General features: G+C 28.8%; 1 protein-coding gene across 4 annotated transcripts in view; it reads left to right on the top strand.

The window, feature by feature from the left end:
* LOC143225172 (WASH complex subunit 2-like) overlaps positions 1 to 19,154 on the top strand; it is a 172,679-nt gene that overhangs the window by 67,966 nt on the left and 85,559 nt on the right. For 3 of the 4 annotated variants that reach the window (XM_076454128.1, XM_076454130.1, XM_076454131.1), the window contains exons 10-13: positions 239 to 360; positions 6,405 to 6,486; positions 8,894 to 8,962; positions 14,063 to 14,245. In XM_076454128.1, coding sequence (XP_076310243.1) covers positions 239 to 360; positions 6,405 to 6,486; positions 8,894 to 8,962; positions 14,063 to 14,245 — 456 coding nt within the window. The remainder of the gene's footprint in view (positions 1 to 238; positions 361 to 6,404; positions 6,487 to 8,893; positions 8,963 to 14,062; positions 14,246 to 19,154) is intronic. The other variant, XM_076454129.1, reaches the window with a different exon arrangement.

Genomic DNA, 19,154 nt, shown 5'->3' with positions numbered 1-19,154 from the left:
AAATAAAGTGACATGGCCTTCGACCCCAACTCATCGTGAAAGGGTTAACTTGATTGGTAGCAAAAGCCTCTATGATATTGAATTGTTATATTTCTTTCATTTATTATTAGATGCTGTAGTGATTAACTTTGCAATTCAATCTAATAATTGTAGACTATTGACTTGTACTTTGTTAACCTTTAACTGATGATGAGTTTCTATGAATCTACGTTTGACATCTTAATTTTTGCAATCTCAGATGAAGAAGAATTGTTTGGTAAGAGTAAAGAAGAGGAAGATGATTTGGGATTTTCTGCCTTTGAAACTAAAGGTGGTTTATTTGCAGGAACTGGCCAGCTGTTTGATAATGAAAAAGATGAAGTAAGCTGTTTTATTTTTTATTATAGCAATCTTATAGAATTTCTTATGAAAAAAGAAAATTATAAAGAGAGTTAGTTGCACATAAATGTGTCTTTTTTATTAATTTTTTCCAGCCTGGAATTGTAATAATACAAAAGTTGTAGGTGTTTCTGACACACTTTTGTATATATACTTCAATATGTACTTTTAATTGTTTATAGTATCAGCTGCATTAATGTATATCATAAATTCAATAGTAATTATATTGGGTAAATGTAACAAACGTGGTTCATGAAGCTTTACGAGTTTTGAGATTTTGTTAATAAGTAGGCTCAATTTCACCAGGTGTTCATTGATTAGGGACCAAAAACATGACTCAGTTAATATTTATATGTTGTAGTATTTTAGTATCTTCTTTCATTGAAGTTATTATATAATATCTAAAAACCAAATTCTTCAAAAAAGAATAACCATTTACTGATTTTTAACTTAATTTTGTTCTCTTTCTAAGTTTATGATTCATAATGACATTAAATCCACTGTATGACATAAGTATATTCTATAACATTGTGAATTAATTCTGTAACTGTTGTTCTGAAAGCCAGATTTCAAGCACACATTGTAGATTCTGTGACTTAAGGTTCATCAGTATTTCACCTTTGTTATATATATTTTACTCATTTTACATGTCTTTTAAAGAGAAATTTGTATTGAACATCTGAGTTAAGTTTCATATCTTTGTACAGTCTTATTTGGTTTATTCTAATAGACAAAAACGTTTTTTGAATAGCTACAAATTCAGTTGCATATGTAAACAGAGTTTCAAAGAAGATATACACATGTAAAACTAAGACAAATAGATATTATTTATCTTGTTGCATTTTATTCATCAAAATTACCTCTACCTTGTGTAAAACTGTTTCACACTAATGATAACACTTTGGCAGGAGTGAGCCCTACTAGTTTTAAATTACTAGCAAGAGTTTTTGTGAGTAAAAGCACAAAATCAACTGTTCAGTTAATTAATTTGACAAAATTAAGAGACAAGTATGAAAAACCAATAAAATTAACTTTCTGTTTGATATTAATGGATTACTTGACAGCATGTGACCAAGATAGACTCTTGACATGATTAAAGTATAGTTACAGAAGAAAAAAGATTCTATAGTAATTAGTTAGTAACAAAGAAATTAATCCCAGATTTCAGAAAACATATTTATAATATTGTTATTTTTAGAAATTTAGAACTTGTAAAACAAAAAGTTCAGTTGAATTTGACAGTTTTTGACCCCACTAATTTAAGGAAATCATAGTTTTCAAACTGTTTAAGCCTGAGTAAACAACAAACATATATAAAGAACATTGATTGCAGCTACGTTTTGTATGTTGACAAATTTTATCTACCAGGGTTTTTACAGATCTAGGAAGATTAAAATATCTTACTTTGTATGACTTTTCTTGGTAAAGTTGTACAACTTAATTATGTATGATTTGCACAAGACTTTACATATGTTTGTTATTTTTTCACATGACCAAGCAGTTCAATAAAATACAGAAAATACTAAGTAAACTAAACTTCTTTAATTTTCTTTTTACTCTTACCAAATTGTCTGTTAAAGTTACAGCTGAAATATGTTATTTGATACATGATTCAGCAGATAATGAAGAATAATTTAAGTGTAAATTTTAGCTCATATTTATAAGGCTGTTTTTTTGTAAAATTTCAGTTTTAATTGTCACTGGGGATTGGTCATGAATACAAGGATGTTTCAGTAAATTATGAATTATTGGCCATGTGGGTATGCATGCCATGTTTTGTCTGGTCAAGTGAAATGTCAAATTTTATGTGTATTACCTTATAGAAACCCTGCCAATGCAAATAGAAACTGAAGTGCTTATACTTTCTTAAAAACAATTATAGTAGGGGATGGGTAGTGAATTTAAATTAATGTTTTTGGTTTTTATTAAATTATCTAGAATAAATATTAATAACATTTGTTTTAAAATAAAGCTCTAAGCCTGAACATTTCAATTATATTTTTATTTAGTGAGTGATTTTAAGAAAGCAATCAGACAGTATTCAGACTGAAAAAGAATAAGCACAAATGTGTGTTTAAAGTTAAACTGGTTTTCAACCAAATTAACAATAGAGCTAAAATTAGAATATATTTTAGTTGCATCATTTATTTCCTTATTATAGATAATAGAACAATTCCTTTCACAGTATCTATTGTTAATCATGACCATTGGAACATAATTACCTTCAAATGAAGAGAGGTAGGATTTGAGGTCTAACTGAATGAATGAGTAAAAAAAAAATTACACAGAACAAGAAAAAGAAAGAAAAACCCTATGAATAAAAATGTTTACAACTCTGTCATACAACATTAATATAGGGTTCCCAGAAATGTTTAAAGGATTTAAATGAGTACTTCTTATTGTCCAATCTTGTTTTCTTGTTAGTGTAGTCCATCATAGTCATAATAGTATGATGTCAGGTATTATTCTGATTCAGAATTGTGCTATAAAACTGGATTCAATACTAAATTAATGTACTGTCAGGTGCTAAATTTATCCCAATAAAATCCATGGATCCATTCATTCTTTTGCCTTCTCATACCATAACTGAACAATCACAAGATGGTTTCATATTAAACAATGCTGCAAATGAGCACATTGTTCATTACTGCCTTTCATGAAATAAATTTATTTATCCTTTGTAAAAGCTTTGACTTACTTTGAGGAATACAGGAGCCAAGTGTCATTGCTTCAAAACTCTGACTATAATAAAAGGTCACATTAGGTGTGTGGTCAGCTGCAGATTGTTCTTGTGAAATAGGGCCTATGAATTCAGTTTTTCATTTATTAGCCACTGATAACCCCATTATTTTCTATCTTGAACCCTATGTCCTGTAGTGGGACAACGGAAATTTTATAGAACTTGCAGTGCTAAAATCCAAGGTTCAATCCCCTGATGTGGACACAAGAAAGTCCAGTGTGGCTTTGTTATAAAAATAACAGGCATTCACTTTAAACATGCTGTAGCGTAACATATTTACAAGTAAAAATGTAGAAATTGATAGTTAACTAGACTTTGAAGAAAAATCAATTGCTTCACAAGATGAGATTACTAAATTTATGCAAACTAGGGGTGAGTGTTAATATATCTTTCTTTTATAAATTAGAAGTATGTGAGTGCTAACAATTAAGTTTAGAAATAATGTTTTAGTTTCTTTAAAACTAAATGTTATGGCTTTGGAAACTTGCAAATATGCCAGATGTTTTATACATGATTGTTTTGATTGTTCCTCAGTGTTTGAAAAAAAAAAATCTACTTTTTTTTACATATAATTCCTACCAATTTGATGCAGTAACATTTTCTAGAGGAATTACATACTAACTTAGGCATTACTACATGTTAAGTGGCAATGAAAGGTTTTTCAATGATAATGTGAAAATGACAGGATTAGTTACATCAGCAAGTGATGCTACTGAAAACATTTAAATAAGTAAAATTTTTTAATGTATCTGTTGTGTGAGTGGCAAATATTCAGATAAAATAGAAAAGTGATTGTGTTTTTTGAAATACAGGTTAAAATATCATTTGTTGTACATCAAAGTTTTGTGATACACACATCAGTGTAATTATTATTACTGTATAGTGTCTGGACTTTCAAATGTTATTTTTCTCTAGGTTTTTGGAAAAGTAAACATTAAACATTTTGGCAGCTTTTGTTTTAAATTTTATTTTCAAAATATATTTGTACAAAAGACTCCTGTTGTCAGAGATGTTGCACTTTCATATGTAAAATAATTTAAGTTATATCAAGCATAAGAATAATCCGTGTGTACAAAATATTCATTAATATGAAGTTAAAATATCTTTTACAAGAAAACCCGAGACTGAAAATTTATTTGATGCTGGAAACAATGTCTTGCTAACATCACTGAGTTTTACCAATTAAGCAAATTATGTTGATTATAAAGCTTATATAGCATAAAACATTTAGCGAAACTATTTACTCAGTTTATTCCAAAATCCACTGTACATCTCTGAAAGGAATGTAAACAGTTTAATTTCTGTGTAATAGTTTACTAACTTTGAAATGTTTGTGGTAGTAAATAGAAAAGATCTGTGAAGTTTCTATAGTTTTGTGTACCAAAGCAATGCCTCTATAATGGAAATACAAAATAAATTATTTTTCCTGAAAAGTTCAAAGAAGAGTAAGGAAAGAAAAAGCAATCCTGAAAGAATAAGTTCAAAAATAAATTAATCCACAGTTAAAGAAACAAAGAGGCAAGGGTCAGATATATTTTAAAAAAACTTTCAAAGCATAAGAAAAATATAGCATTTCCAAAGAAAAATCCACATTCTCAAGCAGTTTTCCAAATTTTCTCCAGTCAATTGTTTTTTTTCCAATTTGAGAAAGTCCATATGCTGTCCTTACCATGACCATATGCTATAAAATTTCTAACCAGAACTCTTACATAGAGAATTGCTTAATTATCTATGTTAAAGTTGCTTATAAGAATGAGCAGAAAATGTATATTACCAGATGTGTGAAGGTTTCTTCTGAAACACCACAAGGTATTTAGAAATTTATAACCTGAATCCCATTAGCAGTGAAAGCAAAAACTTTTGTACTGATGTATTGGTTCATAAAATTGCAAATATATGTTGAAGTGCCAATAAATAGGAATGGCCTGCTTAATGTGTAACATAAATTTATTCCTGCATTCCTCTTAGATAAGGGATTTTGTACTTAGAGAGTTTAGTGGTCTATAAGGTTTATCCTTACTTTTTAATGTAAACATTTGAAATGTACATATTATAACTAGTGTATCAAAACAACTATTTAAGGAATGGTAAAAAGATGAAAAATCATGAACTACATAATCTAAATACTGTTTACAGTATCCCACTGGGACCTAGCCATTAAGATTTATCCTTTTAAATATTAAAATTATATTCATAAAAACCCTTTTTGCTATATAAAGAATATTCCATTGAACAAGTATGAATATATCTTATCATGATTTGTACATTAATATAAATATAACATCTAAGAGCTGTGTAATCACTTAAATTGTACTTTTTGTGTTTCTGAAGAGTATACTCAATCTCTGTCTTAATAATAAAATGATAAACTGTGTTCAAGAAATGCACCGATTATCTTACAGAACAAAAGCAGTAATAAAAGCAACAGCGTAAAATGTTCTGTAGGTTATACTGAATGTTTGACATGTGGTGAGTTGAAAAAAAAAAAAGTAGAGTGACCACAATGTAAATAAAAAGTGAAAAGTAATCACTGTACAAAATCATAATTAATTAAATAGACAAGTGACAGACAGCACTATGCTCAGTAACTGTTTAGAACTCTCAATGTCAGGGTAATATCTGGCCAAAATCTGAGAGAGAAAGCTGAACACAGTAGCATTGTTTCACCCTCAATGAATGTGTTGAATATGTTGCTGGACTTTCTGTCAATACAAGTAAGGTGGACATAGTCTTCAGATGTTGCTATCTCTCAAAACAGTTGACCACATTTGAAAAATTAAATGACAAAAAGCTAGTAATTCTGTAGTGACTTCTTATGTGAGAGGAATTTAATGACACCAAAAGTGAACAACATAGTAATATTTAAATAGGTTACTAGTAAGTTAGCTGCATTCCAGAGTTCACCTTAATATATTTTCCACTTGTGCTAGAATGCATGTGTAAAGAAATAAATTTTTATCTCTGTAGGTGAATATGAAATGTTAGCCTGCTTGAACTAGAAAGAAATTTTAATATATCAAGATGTATAAGTGTTTTTTGTAGATTTATTCTTATTTTGCTAGTATTAATAGATATTACAAAATGATTGTCAAATCTAAACTCTCATAACACTTTTTCTGCATCAGTTTCATCTATAACTATAAAGTTTGTTTTCTTTCTGTTAAAATTACATTAATAAAATAAAAATTTTATGCCAAATTTTGTATAAATGTATGTTACTTTATAACTGCATATATTTCCTTTAAGAGTACTTGCATGTACTAAAACAGTTCTTGCTTCATTCTAGGAAAGTTTATTTGCAGCTACTAAGAAATCATTAAGTGAAGAAGTTGGAAAGCAAGAAAAAGAAGAAGAAGAAAAACTTGTAGGTAATTGCTGATCATTTATTGTACCTTAATGTTTCAGTTCATCACCTAAAAATTAATATATGTATGCATATGTAGACACAAAGTAAGTAAATACTCACCTCAGAAGGAACTACTGTTTACTAACCTGTTGACTGCCAAGTATTTCAGCTACTATGGCAACTCCGAACCAAGTTCAAAATACAACTCTAATGCTTCTTCATTTTGTAACCTTTTTCGTGACACCGTTTTGGATTTAAAGTAAAACAATATGTAAGTAGGTGAAATGCATGTATAGTGCTGACATCTAGCGTTGAGGTTAGGTATTATTGAGAACGAATTAACTCGTCCGTGACACTGTGTTACCGATCAGCTTGGACAAGTTATCTCATCTATGGCATTGAACAGGGAAAATAAACCATCATGAAACTGTAGATGAAAAACTCAGATTTATATGAAGGTTATTAAGATCAATCACTTCTGTTGGTTTAGCTTGAAAGCCTTTCATTTGTTTTGTGCTTTATGGAGTTATCAGTGATGATGAATGAATTAATACCAGTTATTTCTTTGAGAATATTACAATATTCTTGTAAGAAAATGGTAATATACATTTCTTTCTAAGTGAAACAAAGCTCTTCACTGATGTCATTGGAAATAATGATGTTTAAACTAACCAAGGAATCTAAATATTTGATAACTTTTTCCTTAATCATAACTTGTTCAACGTTGGTATATTGAATTCCTTGAAATATTTTATGGATTTATTGATTATATCTTTGTTTGCTTAGCCTTTCTCTAAATAAGATTATTTTTAAGTTTTGTTTTTTAGATAATTTGTATAATAATTTAACTGACTTAATAATAACTATTTTATTCATGATGATGAAAAATCCACTTAAAGTAAAAGTGTATTCTCAAGATATAATAACATAATACCCATACCAGCCATCTTGAGAATTCATTTTTAGTCACTTCTTTAATATGACCTTCCAATGAATTTTTGGATATTCCCCAAATTAAGACTTTTTTTTTAAGTAAATGTTGCAAATAATCATGAATTGCAGTGTTAGGATTGCTGGTGATAATGTGATTAATAGGAGAATAAATGTAAGGAGATGAATTACATTTTCAAAGACATGATAATTAAGTATTTTGCAACCAGCAGTCCTCCTTCATTAATAGTTAGTAATAGAGTATTAAGTTTTTACAAGTATTTGGTAGTATCTTATGTGTAGAAGTATTTGTCTTTATTATAGCTTGTAGTTTTAGCTGGTTTAATACTTCTTTTAATAAATTCAACTATATGATGAACTTTGTGTTCATTAACAGTTGTTGTTTTAGGTGTAACTGGTGAAAAATAGCAAGTAACAGAGTTTGAAACATTGACGATACCTGTATTTATGTTTGATTGAGTAAAAGTATAATACTTAAAATCAACAACCTTATTGTATGATAACATATATATGTGTGAGACTATTATTATGATGTTTAGGAAGTCTATTTGTAACTAACTGTGTGTTGAGCTTGAACCTTTTGTGTGTGTGTGTGTTTTTATATGTATGATTATATGACTTGCATGTAATCTTATGTGAAAAGTATGGATTATTTTAGAACTGGAAACCTTTACAAATAGTTAAATTGTTTGTTAAGTTCATATCTAGCTTTCTCTTTTTTTCCAAAAATTTAACATGTAAACCTTTTAAATTGTTGTACTGTATGATTTCTGTGGGTTGCATGTGAGAATCATTTAAACTATGTCTAGAAAGGTTGCAGCATTAACAGACAGAAGTTGGATAACTGTTCTTGGTATAAAACCTGTGACTATTCATTCTGCCTATAAAAAATTCTAAAGTTTTGCTTACATACTGAATTCTGCATTGCCTGCAGGTAACCAAATATACAAAATTTGTGCTGCGATGAAGTTCCTGAAAACCATTTTTAATTAACTTAAATTTTTATTCATGAATGTATTGTTACATAATATATGGTTACAAGTTAAGCAATTTGTATGAGATTAGTGACATTTCTGTTTTACAAAGTAACAAGTGAATTTACAAAAGTACACTGAGTCATACACGTCCCAGCAGTAGTATTGTAAATTCACTTGGCTATTATCCAAACACATAGTAAGCTATCAGCATATAACTACACTCAGGTGCAGTTCATTCTCATGCAATATAAGGTGAGTAGTCCCATGATATTTACATTTTATACCTTCTTTTTGCACTTAAAATAATTATTTACTATGCACTAGAACCAAAAGCTCTTTGAGAAAGTTTTCAAAAGCACATACTTTGGTCAGATTTACCTGAAGTTTTATAATTCTTTAGTGGATTTAAGTTGTGTTTAGTCTTTTAGAGAGAAGGAAAATATTGTATCTTCACTGAAAATAGAAATAAAGTTGTGTAAATAATATATTATTGATCTCCAGGACCAAGAAAAAGGGGGAATACAAAATCTGGTAAGAAGATACCTGTTGGTGGGATATCTGTATTTGGAGGTAGGTAGCTAAATGAAGTTTTGTTTTTGTGCATGTACATTCTTTATTATCAAACATTATTGAAGTAGCACATTCACATCTACTAATGAACCTGTTCCTATTAAATTATAGGAGATATATTTTTAGAACTATCAACAAGTTTGACATTGAAGATCCAATTGTTCAGTGAAAAATTATCCACTGGAGAGGAATGTTTGTGTGAGATGAACTCCCACATTGTGTGTTTTATCTGTTTGAGCAAGGCATTTTCAATTACAATGAATATAGTATGATTTGGAAGTCAAGAAAATTATTTCTTTGATAGCTTCATGCTGTCTCCTACCCCTTATTAACTTACTGGATAAAGTATGCTGATATCTATAAATAAAGTGGGATGATTAAACTCTGGAGAAAAGTACATGAAATTACTATTCTCTATACACTGTGAAGTTGTCCTGTTAGGCTGTTTTGATCTGCAACAATCATTGCTTCTAGACATTTTGTTTCAAAATGTCAGTAATCATATTCAGGGGTATGGAAGGGCTTTGTCCAGTATCAGTCTCTAAGAGTATATGTTTTTCTTGTATTTATTTATTTGAATAGTAAATATGTGTATTAAATAAGCTATTAGAATCTTATATTTTCCTTGCTAATATCAATATTTCCATTAACCCTTTTGCCATGAGTGGGTCAAAGAGCAATCACTATTATTTTATTATATAACTGCACTAGTACTTGTGTCAAAGGAACCAACATCTAAATGGAGATTATATTTCAAATTTTAATATTATATATGGTGTGTTTTCTTAATTAAAAGGAAATGTAAAGAAAAAATACTCAATATTACTTTTTGCATGTCACATTGCACTTCTTATCATGTTATTCCTCCATTTATAATTTATTATGCCTGCTACACAATGTGTGAAATGGTAAACAATTTAGAAACTCAGAGTGGAGATGCTGACATGTTTTAATGACAGGATAAGAATCTTCTATCCCTTTTATTCATTTAAATACTAATATTTTAGCCTGTCAAGTAGTTTGACTCTTCCCACTACTACGTTACTTCAAAACTTCTTGTTTTGTCACATCCTTTTTTTTTTTTTTTGCTGAAAATTTGTAGCCAATTGAAAGAGCAGTATTTTGTTTATGTAAATCCTATAGCCCTTTATAAATAGCTAGAAGGATAAAATTGAAATTTTGTCAAAATTGTTAAGGTGTGGTAACTGTTGTTACACCAAAGAGAAATGGTATTTTTTACAACTCATGTAAAGCTTGGTTAGAAGCTTAAATAAATTACAGGTAGTTTATGTGCACTAATATATAAGCTGATAATTATTTTATTTTCTAATATGTATATTTGAAGAGTACAAAAATTAATAGCTTTATACCTTACATTTGGAAGAATAAATGAGGTTTACAGCAAAGCTTAGAAAGTGTGATGCTTGAGCAAAAGTTCTCATAAGTTGTGTAAGTACTTGAAATCTTTGTTTTCTGAAGTGTCTTTTGTCTATTCTTCTACTTTTAAGAAAAGTAACTAAAATTTAAGCATTTATGAATAAATAATAACAATATATTTTGCAAAATACTAAAATATTGATATTATAATTAGAGATTTGTACTTTGTAAGCCTATATAGTTATGCCTGCTGAATTTACATTATTCTTCTAGTTGTTTAAAGTTGAGGTAAAATAAAAGCAAATTTTGCAATATTAGAAACTTAATAAAAAAGGTTTATTCATAAAATTTTAGAAAGATACAATAGTTATATATATCTATGATGAATAATGCATATACAAATTGCATGCAGTAATAACAAGCTATACGCATTCTAACATAAAAGATGTATACACATGTCGACACATGATAAAAGAAACAACCAGAATGAAAGAATCAAGGATGGGAAGAATTAAAAAAGAAAAACATATTTAATGTTGTTCACAAAAGAAACTATTAATGAATGCAAATTTATGCAGGTATTTTAATGCATTTAGGTAGTGAAGTACACACAGAAAATAAATGTGAAATGCTTAGCATTTGAAACTGTCAAGAGCAGTACTTTAAAATTTTGTGAACAATAATCAAGAAAACAGGGCACAGTTGCATATTTTATTTCTAATTTTACAACTTTTCAATAAATAGTGCCTTACAAAGGTATGCACCCCCCTGTAAAGTTTCCACATTTCATGTTCATGGTTATATTCACTATTTAATTGAACCATAATGAAGTCAGCATTACCAAGCATGTTATAATTTAGAGTTTTGTATTATCTAAATTTTTATTCCTTTATTTGAGAAGAAATCTCTAAACAATATTTAAATGTTCAGTTTTATTATCGCTTTATGTACTTGTCGTTCAAAATATCTCAACTTTAGAACTGATATTGAAGAAACAAATGTATGTAATTTAGGTGTTTTTGTGCAAATGTTCAAAGTACATTACATAGGTTATTTATCAGCAAGTGGAGTCAACTTCCAAGAATTAGCACCAGAGAAAACAGTTGTAAAAATTCTCAAGTTCATAATAAGCCATGCTCACTTTTGAAGTAGAAGCTGTGCTGATAAGCAATGGTTTTAATGTGAGTGATATATTTATAATAAGTAGAAAGAGTAGATTTCTGACTGTAATGTCTTAAGCTCAGCAGGAAACATAGATGATAAATTAGCTTACAAATGAAAAGCAAACTGTTACTAAGTTTATCATTGAGATCAGTGTCCCTAGCTCTTGGCCGTTTTTCTCACTTTATAGATATTAGTTTGATAGACAGTTAAATTGCATTTAGGTTTTACTTTTAAATTTTTTAATTAATTACATATTTGCATTCTAAGATTCGTACTTAAAAGGTTTAATGATCTTTTAAGTATTTCTAATATTCAATTTCCTGTATGAGGTCTGTAAAAATAAGTGAGTGCAAAACAATTTGCCAGTGGTTAAAGTTTCCTTGCTGACTGTAACATTATGATGGTAGTGTATACCAGTTGACGTGAGATGACATGAATACTCAAAGATAAATAATTGCAAAGAAAAATACATTAAAAATAAACTTGGTGAAAAGGTAAAGACATGAAATTATGCATATAACTCAGAGAAGATGTTTTAAGATTATTCAATAAAGAGATCAGTGATATGTATATATTTTCACTTCTTAATTTTAAGAATTTTAATTTTAACATTTCATAGCACTATATGTTTTGTACTCAGCTTTATTAGTTCAGATCTGTATAGTTTACTTACTTTTGATCGAGTTGTTATCAATGAAGGAATGTCATGATATGAACTTGTTTTAGCTGGTTAAGTCTAGGTTCACTGAAAATTCAACCCTGTAATTTGGAATCCATATTACCACTTTGATTATTTGAACTTTATGCAACAGATTGCTTGTGGATCCATGGCATGTTTTGAGTCACACTTACAAACTTTAAAAGACACTGTCAATATTTCCATTATTATTTTTTTTTCATTATTGTTAGGGACTCGTATATATTTTATACATAAAGAATAAGTGACTTCACCCTATATTATTGATCAGGTCTTTAACTTGAATATAGTTATGAGCGGAATCCTAAAATTACTCCGTATGATGCTATGTGTAAAGCATCAGCAGTGAATAGCATCAAAACTATTTAGACAGTAACCCTCTCTCCATGGACATCTTTTTCTGTACTTGTCACAAGGTTTTAGTGAGTTTCATTCAAAAATTGATAAAACTACTTTCTTTTTGTAGTATACCAATAAGTATAACATACAAACATAGCTAATAATCCATATTTTAATGGTATAGAAGTTTTACATTTTTAATTTTATAAGGCAATATTTTAAAAAAATACTGAATTTCTCCACAGTATGTGAATTGTAACACTTGCTCTCTTGGCATACCCTCTGCTCTATTTATTTACCATCTTTCTAAAAGAACAAAATTTAATGTAACTTAGTTATTATAATATTGTCATTACTCAGACAATAGATAATTTTTATAACCTTCAATCTTATTTGGTTACAGAACCATGAAATAAACATCCAGACTCCTTGTAATGCCCACCTATTACATCTTTTTTTTTCAGAACCTGCCAATAGTTCTCTGCCATTCTTTACCATATAATTTATAACCAGTAGAAAACCAAGATTTTCATACATTAAATGATGTATTATATTGCATTGTTTTATGTAATAAAAAAAAAGTCAGTTTCACTTTCAGTTCAAGCTTCCCATGGGAAACACATCAACGAGTTTGGATGAAATTTTAATGGATTTTATTGCATAGTTAGAATGCCAGTAAAATTGTGACAGTTATGGAACAATATCTTGTTTTACATTAAGAAATATTCCTGATCTATCAAATGGGGAAATTGAGCAATCTTGACATGCATTGTACTGTGGTTGTGAGAACTATTATATTCATTTTTTTTTTTTTAAGTGTAAAATCAAAAGGCTTCTCTTTTGTGTATATATCAAAAACATGTTAATGGGCTTGATTTTTAATTTTAATGAATGAATTGTAAAGAAAAACTGTTGCATTTGGCATTCAACAAATACTAAATAAAGTTGATAACAATAACTCAGTTGTATTGCACTATACAATAGTAATAACTTTTAATTCCTACAGTTATCAGCGTTTTGTTGTGTGTGTATTTGTATGTGCACTGAAAATATAAACATCTATTTGTCCTTCATTTTGTAATTATTTTTTATTTAGTGAAAGTTAGCAACACTAGCTAATAAAAGTAGGTATGAATGTGTACATAAACTGTTAGTTTACCAGATATATTATTTTGGAACTGGTGTTGTAAAATTTTATTTTTCCTAACACCAGCTTTTCAGATACATTTGCACATTGTTGGCACAGTGATCTGTCTGCAGACTTACAGTGGTAAGAAAATAGGTAGCTCTTTGTGTAGCTTTGAGCTTAACTACAAACAAACAAGTTCATACAGAATGTTTGTAAACCTATCAAAAATATATATATATCTTAAAATATGGCTTGTTTTAACTGATGTTGAAGTTTGTAAATGAATCATTTTGTGATATTCAGGTTAATATATGTTATAAGTATTCTTTGATTTTAAACTCAAGAATAATATTGAATACCATTTGATGGTTTATGTTGATTTTTTACATGTAAGAAAATGAAGCATTGTTTGGATTCCAAGGATCCATGAAACAAATAGATGACTCTCAGCCAACAAAAACAACATTAACAGCAAGTGATAAACCAAAGGATATTTTTGACGATGAATCTGATGAAGGAGGTGATATCTTTGGTTCTCTTGGAAAGCCATCTAGGCAAACAACATCAGGTATTTCAAGTAAGTTCCATTAACGTTTTAAGTATGGGCATGGCTCTTTGGTGCATGTCATAACATTTTACAGTTTCACAAAGCTACAATTAGCAATTTAATTAAGCAACATTATTAATGTCTTTTAATGAAATGAACATCAAAATGTAGTTTATGATTCAACTTTATATATGTATATGTTGTAACCAAAAACAAGCTGAAACAAAAATAAACAATGCTGCACCAATTGAGTGGATCCCAGGGTACAGCTTATAATGTAAGATATAGAATGTATCCCAGGTTTTGGAGGTGATTGTGGAAGTGGGACCCACATTGCAGCTGGGATACAATGTCTATCAGTCTTAACTTCCTTTCACCAGTCTTACATAAAGGAATAAAAGGATAAAATAAATTAAAATAATATAAGTTTGAAGTAAGAGAGTGAGATGTGGGTCCTCAAGCTCACAATGTTCAACATCTGTTTCACCCTTCACTGCCTGCAGACAGTTGTGGGAAGGTGACTTTTCTCCTTTTTTGGGGTAAGTAAATTAAATAAAATTACCTCTTACAGTTATCATTTCAGCCCCCATTATAGTAGAAAGGCAATAACTGGTAGCCCAGTAAACAAATTATACTAGTACGAAGGGTGCCAACCAGTTATCTAAACTAACTAGTTTAACTCTCAACCACCACCCATTAGGTCTACTGTGATTATCAATTTTCATATTCTAAACAAGTCTTTATTCACATAAAGTAGTGCCAAGTTATTAAATGACCTTATTCACAACTAAAAGTAGTTATTAAAAATTGTTAGTAAAATTGCTTTAATTTTTATTTTTTTTTATATTTATTTAATACAATCTATATTTATTACAGAATATTTTAATAATTTTATGTAAAGTTTTTTTATGTTGATGAGAAACCCACTTGAACTAAATATGTATCTCAAAACAGCTGATATGGTATTAAAACTTTTATTAAAAAAAAGAACAACATTTTTACCTTCTTAGGCCGTCTTTAGGTTAAGAAAGAGAATTTGCAGCTGACTGTTGGGGGCACATTTTTTAGATGAGAGGGGCATTGCAGTATATGTTAGGTTATTAATTAGTATAGCTTCAAAGCTGTTCCTTTATATTAGTTTGGTTTGAGTTGTTGTATAAGTAGGCCTTCTGTGATTTTACATTTGTTAATGTTTGTTTTCCTACTTGGCATCTGGGTGTTTTCTATGGTTATGTTGTGTTTATATGATTTGCAGTGTTTAAAAATGTGTGAAGGTATTTTTTGTATTCTTTGAACCTAGTTTCCATTTTTCTGCTTGTTCTTCCAATGTAGAAGTTGTGGCAATTATTGCATTATATTTTATAAGTAATGTTGGTGTTGTGTTAGTCAATGTAGTTTTAACATAATATGGAATTTAGTGTTTATTGGAATGTTGTGTTTTGTTAGGAGTTTTTTCCAAATGTTGGTTATTTTTTTGCTGATATAATATTTTGTAGTTTGTTGTTTCTTGGGATTTATTATTGTTTGTTTGTTGTTGATCTAGGTGTGTGTGTAATTTTTTTAACAGTTTTTTGAGGAAATTTGATGATGTTGATGAAGCACTGTTTTATTCTGTTGATTTCATCATTAATTTTATTGAGTAAGCATAGTTTTGTCGCTGTGTTTATTTGGTTCCTTAATGTGTTGAGTGTTTGTTTTGTGTGCTGAGTCTCAGGCAATGGATAGTCCAGTATGGGTGATTTTTCTGTGGATTTCTGTTTTGAATTGCGTATCGGTTCTAGTGATTTTGAGGTTAAGAAATGCTATTTGGTTAGTTTTTCCTGTTCACAGATGAACTTAATGTTGGAGTGTATGGAGTTAACATGGTTGAAAAAACTGTGTGTTCTGTAGATGTGAATCCAGCAATTTTATCATCAACGTACCTGTACTAGTATAGTGGTGGGTATAAGGCTGAATTGATCACTTGAGATTAAATCTGTGTCATAAAAATGTTGGCTAGAACTGGTGACACGGGATTCCCATACTTAGGCCACTTATTTATAGGTAGATTTGGTTATTGAACAAAGTTAGTTTTGGTGGTAGTGAATTGTATAAGGGTTGCTAATTGGTTACTGGGGATGTGTATGAATGGGTTGTGGTCTTGGATATAAAGGTCTGAAGCTATCTTGCAGGCTTCAGTCATTGGGACTTCTGTGAAGAGAGAGATTACATCAAAATTGGCCATTAAAGCTTTATGATTTAGTTTATTAAGAATATATTTAAAGTTAAAAGAGTCTTTGAAAAAGGAGCTGGCTGATGTTACATATTTAAAAAATGTTCTTTTGGAAGGCTTTTTTAATAGCATGTGAAAACCTCTCAGAAAAAAGATATGCCAGTCTGTGATATGCCTTGTCTGAGTAGTAATGTGCAAGCTTTCATTGTTCTACCATTTTAGACTAAATAATTCCAAGATCCATTGTATAGTTTTAACATCCTATCTTATCTGCTTTAATGAGATATCAGTAAATTTTCCAAACCCATGACAGAAGCTCCCCTATTTCTCCTTAACATTTAAAGCAGATTTGAAACTGTCTGATCTTATTTGATGACATGTTTATAATCAGTGAAAAAAAAATTTATTTTCTGTTTTAAGTCTGCAGTTCTTTTTCAGTTATTAGCAATAAATACTAGATTAGAGTAATTGTGTACATGTTGATAAGTAAAGTTACAACATATTTTTTAACTTATTTAAAGCTCAATTAAAGAGACAGTTTGTTGTAGTTTTTGAATATTCTGTTTTCGTGGCTTATGTATTATTTGTCTTAAAATACAAATTTGAAGGGTGCAAAGAACTTAAAGAAAATTGTAAATAGACTTAGCTAACTAGGCACATGAAAGTAGAACTTCACACACAGCACTTGAATCTACAGGAATTTGTTAGTTTTTCTACTGTGAAGTATTGTTTTTTAGGGATGAATAAATTGTACAGTGTACAAGCCAAGCAATATAACTATGAAATTAAGCTATGTGAAAACATAAACAGTTCAAATAGTAAATGACATCAACAGAAGGTATGGCAACAGATTATTTTTTTTAACTAAATCAGTACATGACTGACCATATGCCCTCTTTTTACTCGTTTAAAGTCTTTTTAAATTTAATACTTCTATTTTTTAATATAATGTATATATCTTTTAAAAAATTTGGTAGTATTTCAGTTAAAATGATAAAAGGCTTTAATATACAAAAAAAAATTTTAGTGAGGTATTTTTAATAAAATAAAATATTTGTCTATGAATGTTTTGAATAGTCTGTATGAAAAGTAATTTTCATGTTAAAATTAAAAATACTGTTCCTTTTTTTTAAACCATCAAATTTCCTTTGTATAATTTCTAAACACTTCTGAATGCATTTCACATTTTTATTATCAGTAAAACTTTATAATTTAACTGTTATTTTCTCCACCTATCTCAAAACAGAATGGTACAATTTGACCAACCTCAACAAAAAAATTGAAATAAACCTAGATCACAATTTTTTCTTTGTAATATGAAACTACGTTTGTTTATTCTAAGTAGTTCTAAGTTTATAATAGTATACATCTATTTATAATTAAATTTTGTTGTTTTATTGCCCTTTGAACCATGACTAACTATTATCTGTGCCATTATAAGCTGTAAATCACTCATGATGTCTGCAACTTGTGTTATGCTGTTGAATTACATTACCCACGAAGCTACTACAACTTGTAAAAGGAGTTCATATGTGTGCTTCATGGAACATTTTTATTACTCTACTATTATTATTTATTTTATTTTATATAATTTTAATTAACCTAAAAATATCCTTATTTATACATTTTAGTTACTTTTATAATTATACATAAAGAATAAACATGAAAAACAATAAGTAAAATACTTATCTGATCTTTTTTTTCTTGCCCTTGATTGTCAAAGAGAGTTAACGCTAAATTTTTATAGAACTCACAGTATTGCAATTAGTAATTTTTATTTGATTAAATAATGCTCCAAACAATATAGACTAATAACATGGGAAAATAAAGTAAACAAAGTCCCTTACCTCACCAAATTTTTTTGGCTTTCTAACTCTGTGACAAGTATTGTTACATTTTCATCCAATCTAGTTGTTAACTTTCTCAAGGAAATCATGTTAGTACTCTGAGTGAAATTTACATTTAACCATTCAGAACATAATGTTATACCACACATCATTTGATGAATTAAAACCATGAGTTTTTAGAGGTTATAAGTAATGTGTGATTCAATGAAAGAGAGAAATATTAACCAGTTGTGAAAGAGAAGATGTTACAGGGTTTTGTGGTAGAAGCGATCTGATTTTTTATTCATTAGTTCTGTAACCAAACAAAATTGAAGACTATAATAGATGTGGTTTATCTGAGCTTTGACAATTTTATATAGTATAATTTATGTTTAATTTCTTAGTTTTTTAGGGGTGGTGGATAAAATATGGATGATGACATGCAAAGAGGAAATGTGTTGCAGTCACACTAGGGGAAATTCAGGATTTTTTAAAATATTTCTTTGTGTTATTAGGAATGTAAAACTTGTATACCATTAAAATATGGATTTTTAGCTGAGACTCTATGCTATTCTAATTGGCATAACATAAAAAAAAATATTTTAATTAAGGTTTGAATGTAAGAAATTAAAACTGTGCTGTGTGCAGTAAAGGATTTCCTGTGATAATAGGATTAAAGAAAAAAAGTATGTTAATTTTAATTTAATAATTTTTTAAATTTCATTTCATTGTAAAATAATGATTCAGCTACAGTACATATTAGAAAAAATTAACAGATTCAATATAAACTTTTAGTTCTCATTTGTGGGTCTTAGAGGTTATAGAAAGGAAACATGAAAACCAAAAGAGAAAAATAAGTATTTCTTATTCACTATGACTCATAGAAGAATTTTTAAATTCT

This window comes from Tachypleus tridentatus, chromosome 9 (genome assembly GCF_004210375.1).
Source record: "Tachypleus tridentatus isolate NWPU-2018 chromosome 9, ASM421037v1, whole genome shotgun sequence".
In the NCBI taxonomy this organism is placed as follows: domain Eukaryota; kingdom Metazoa; phylum Arthropoda; class Merostomata; order Xiphosura; family Limulidae; genus Tachypleus; species Tachypleus tridentatus.
This window is presented reverse-complemented; position numbering and strand designations above follow the sequence as displayed.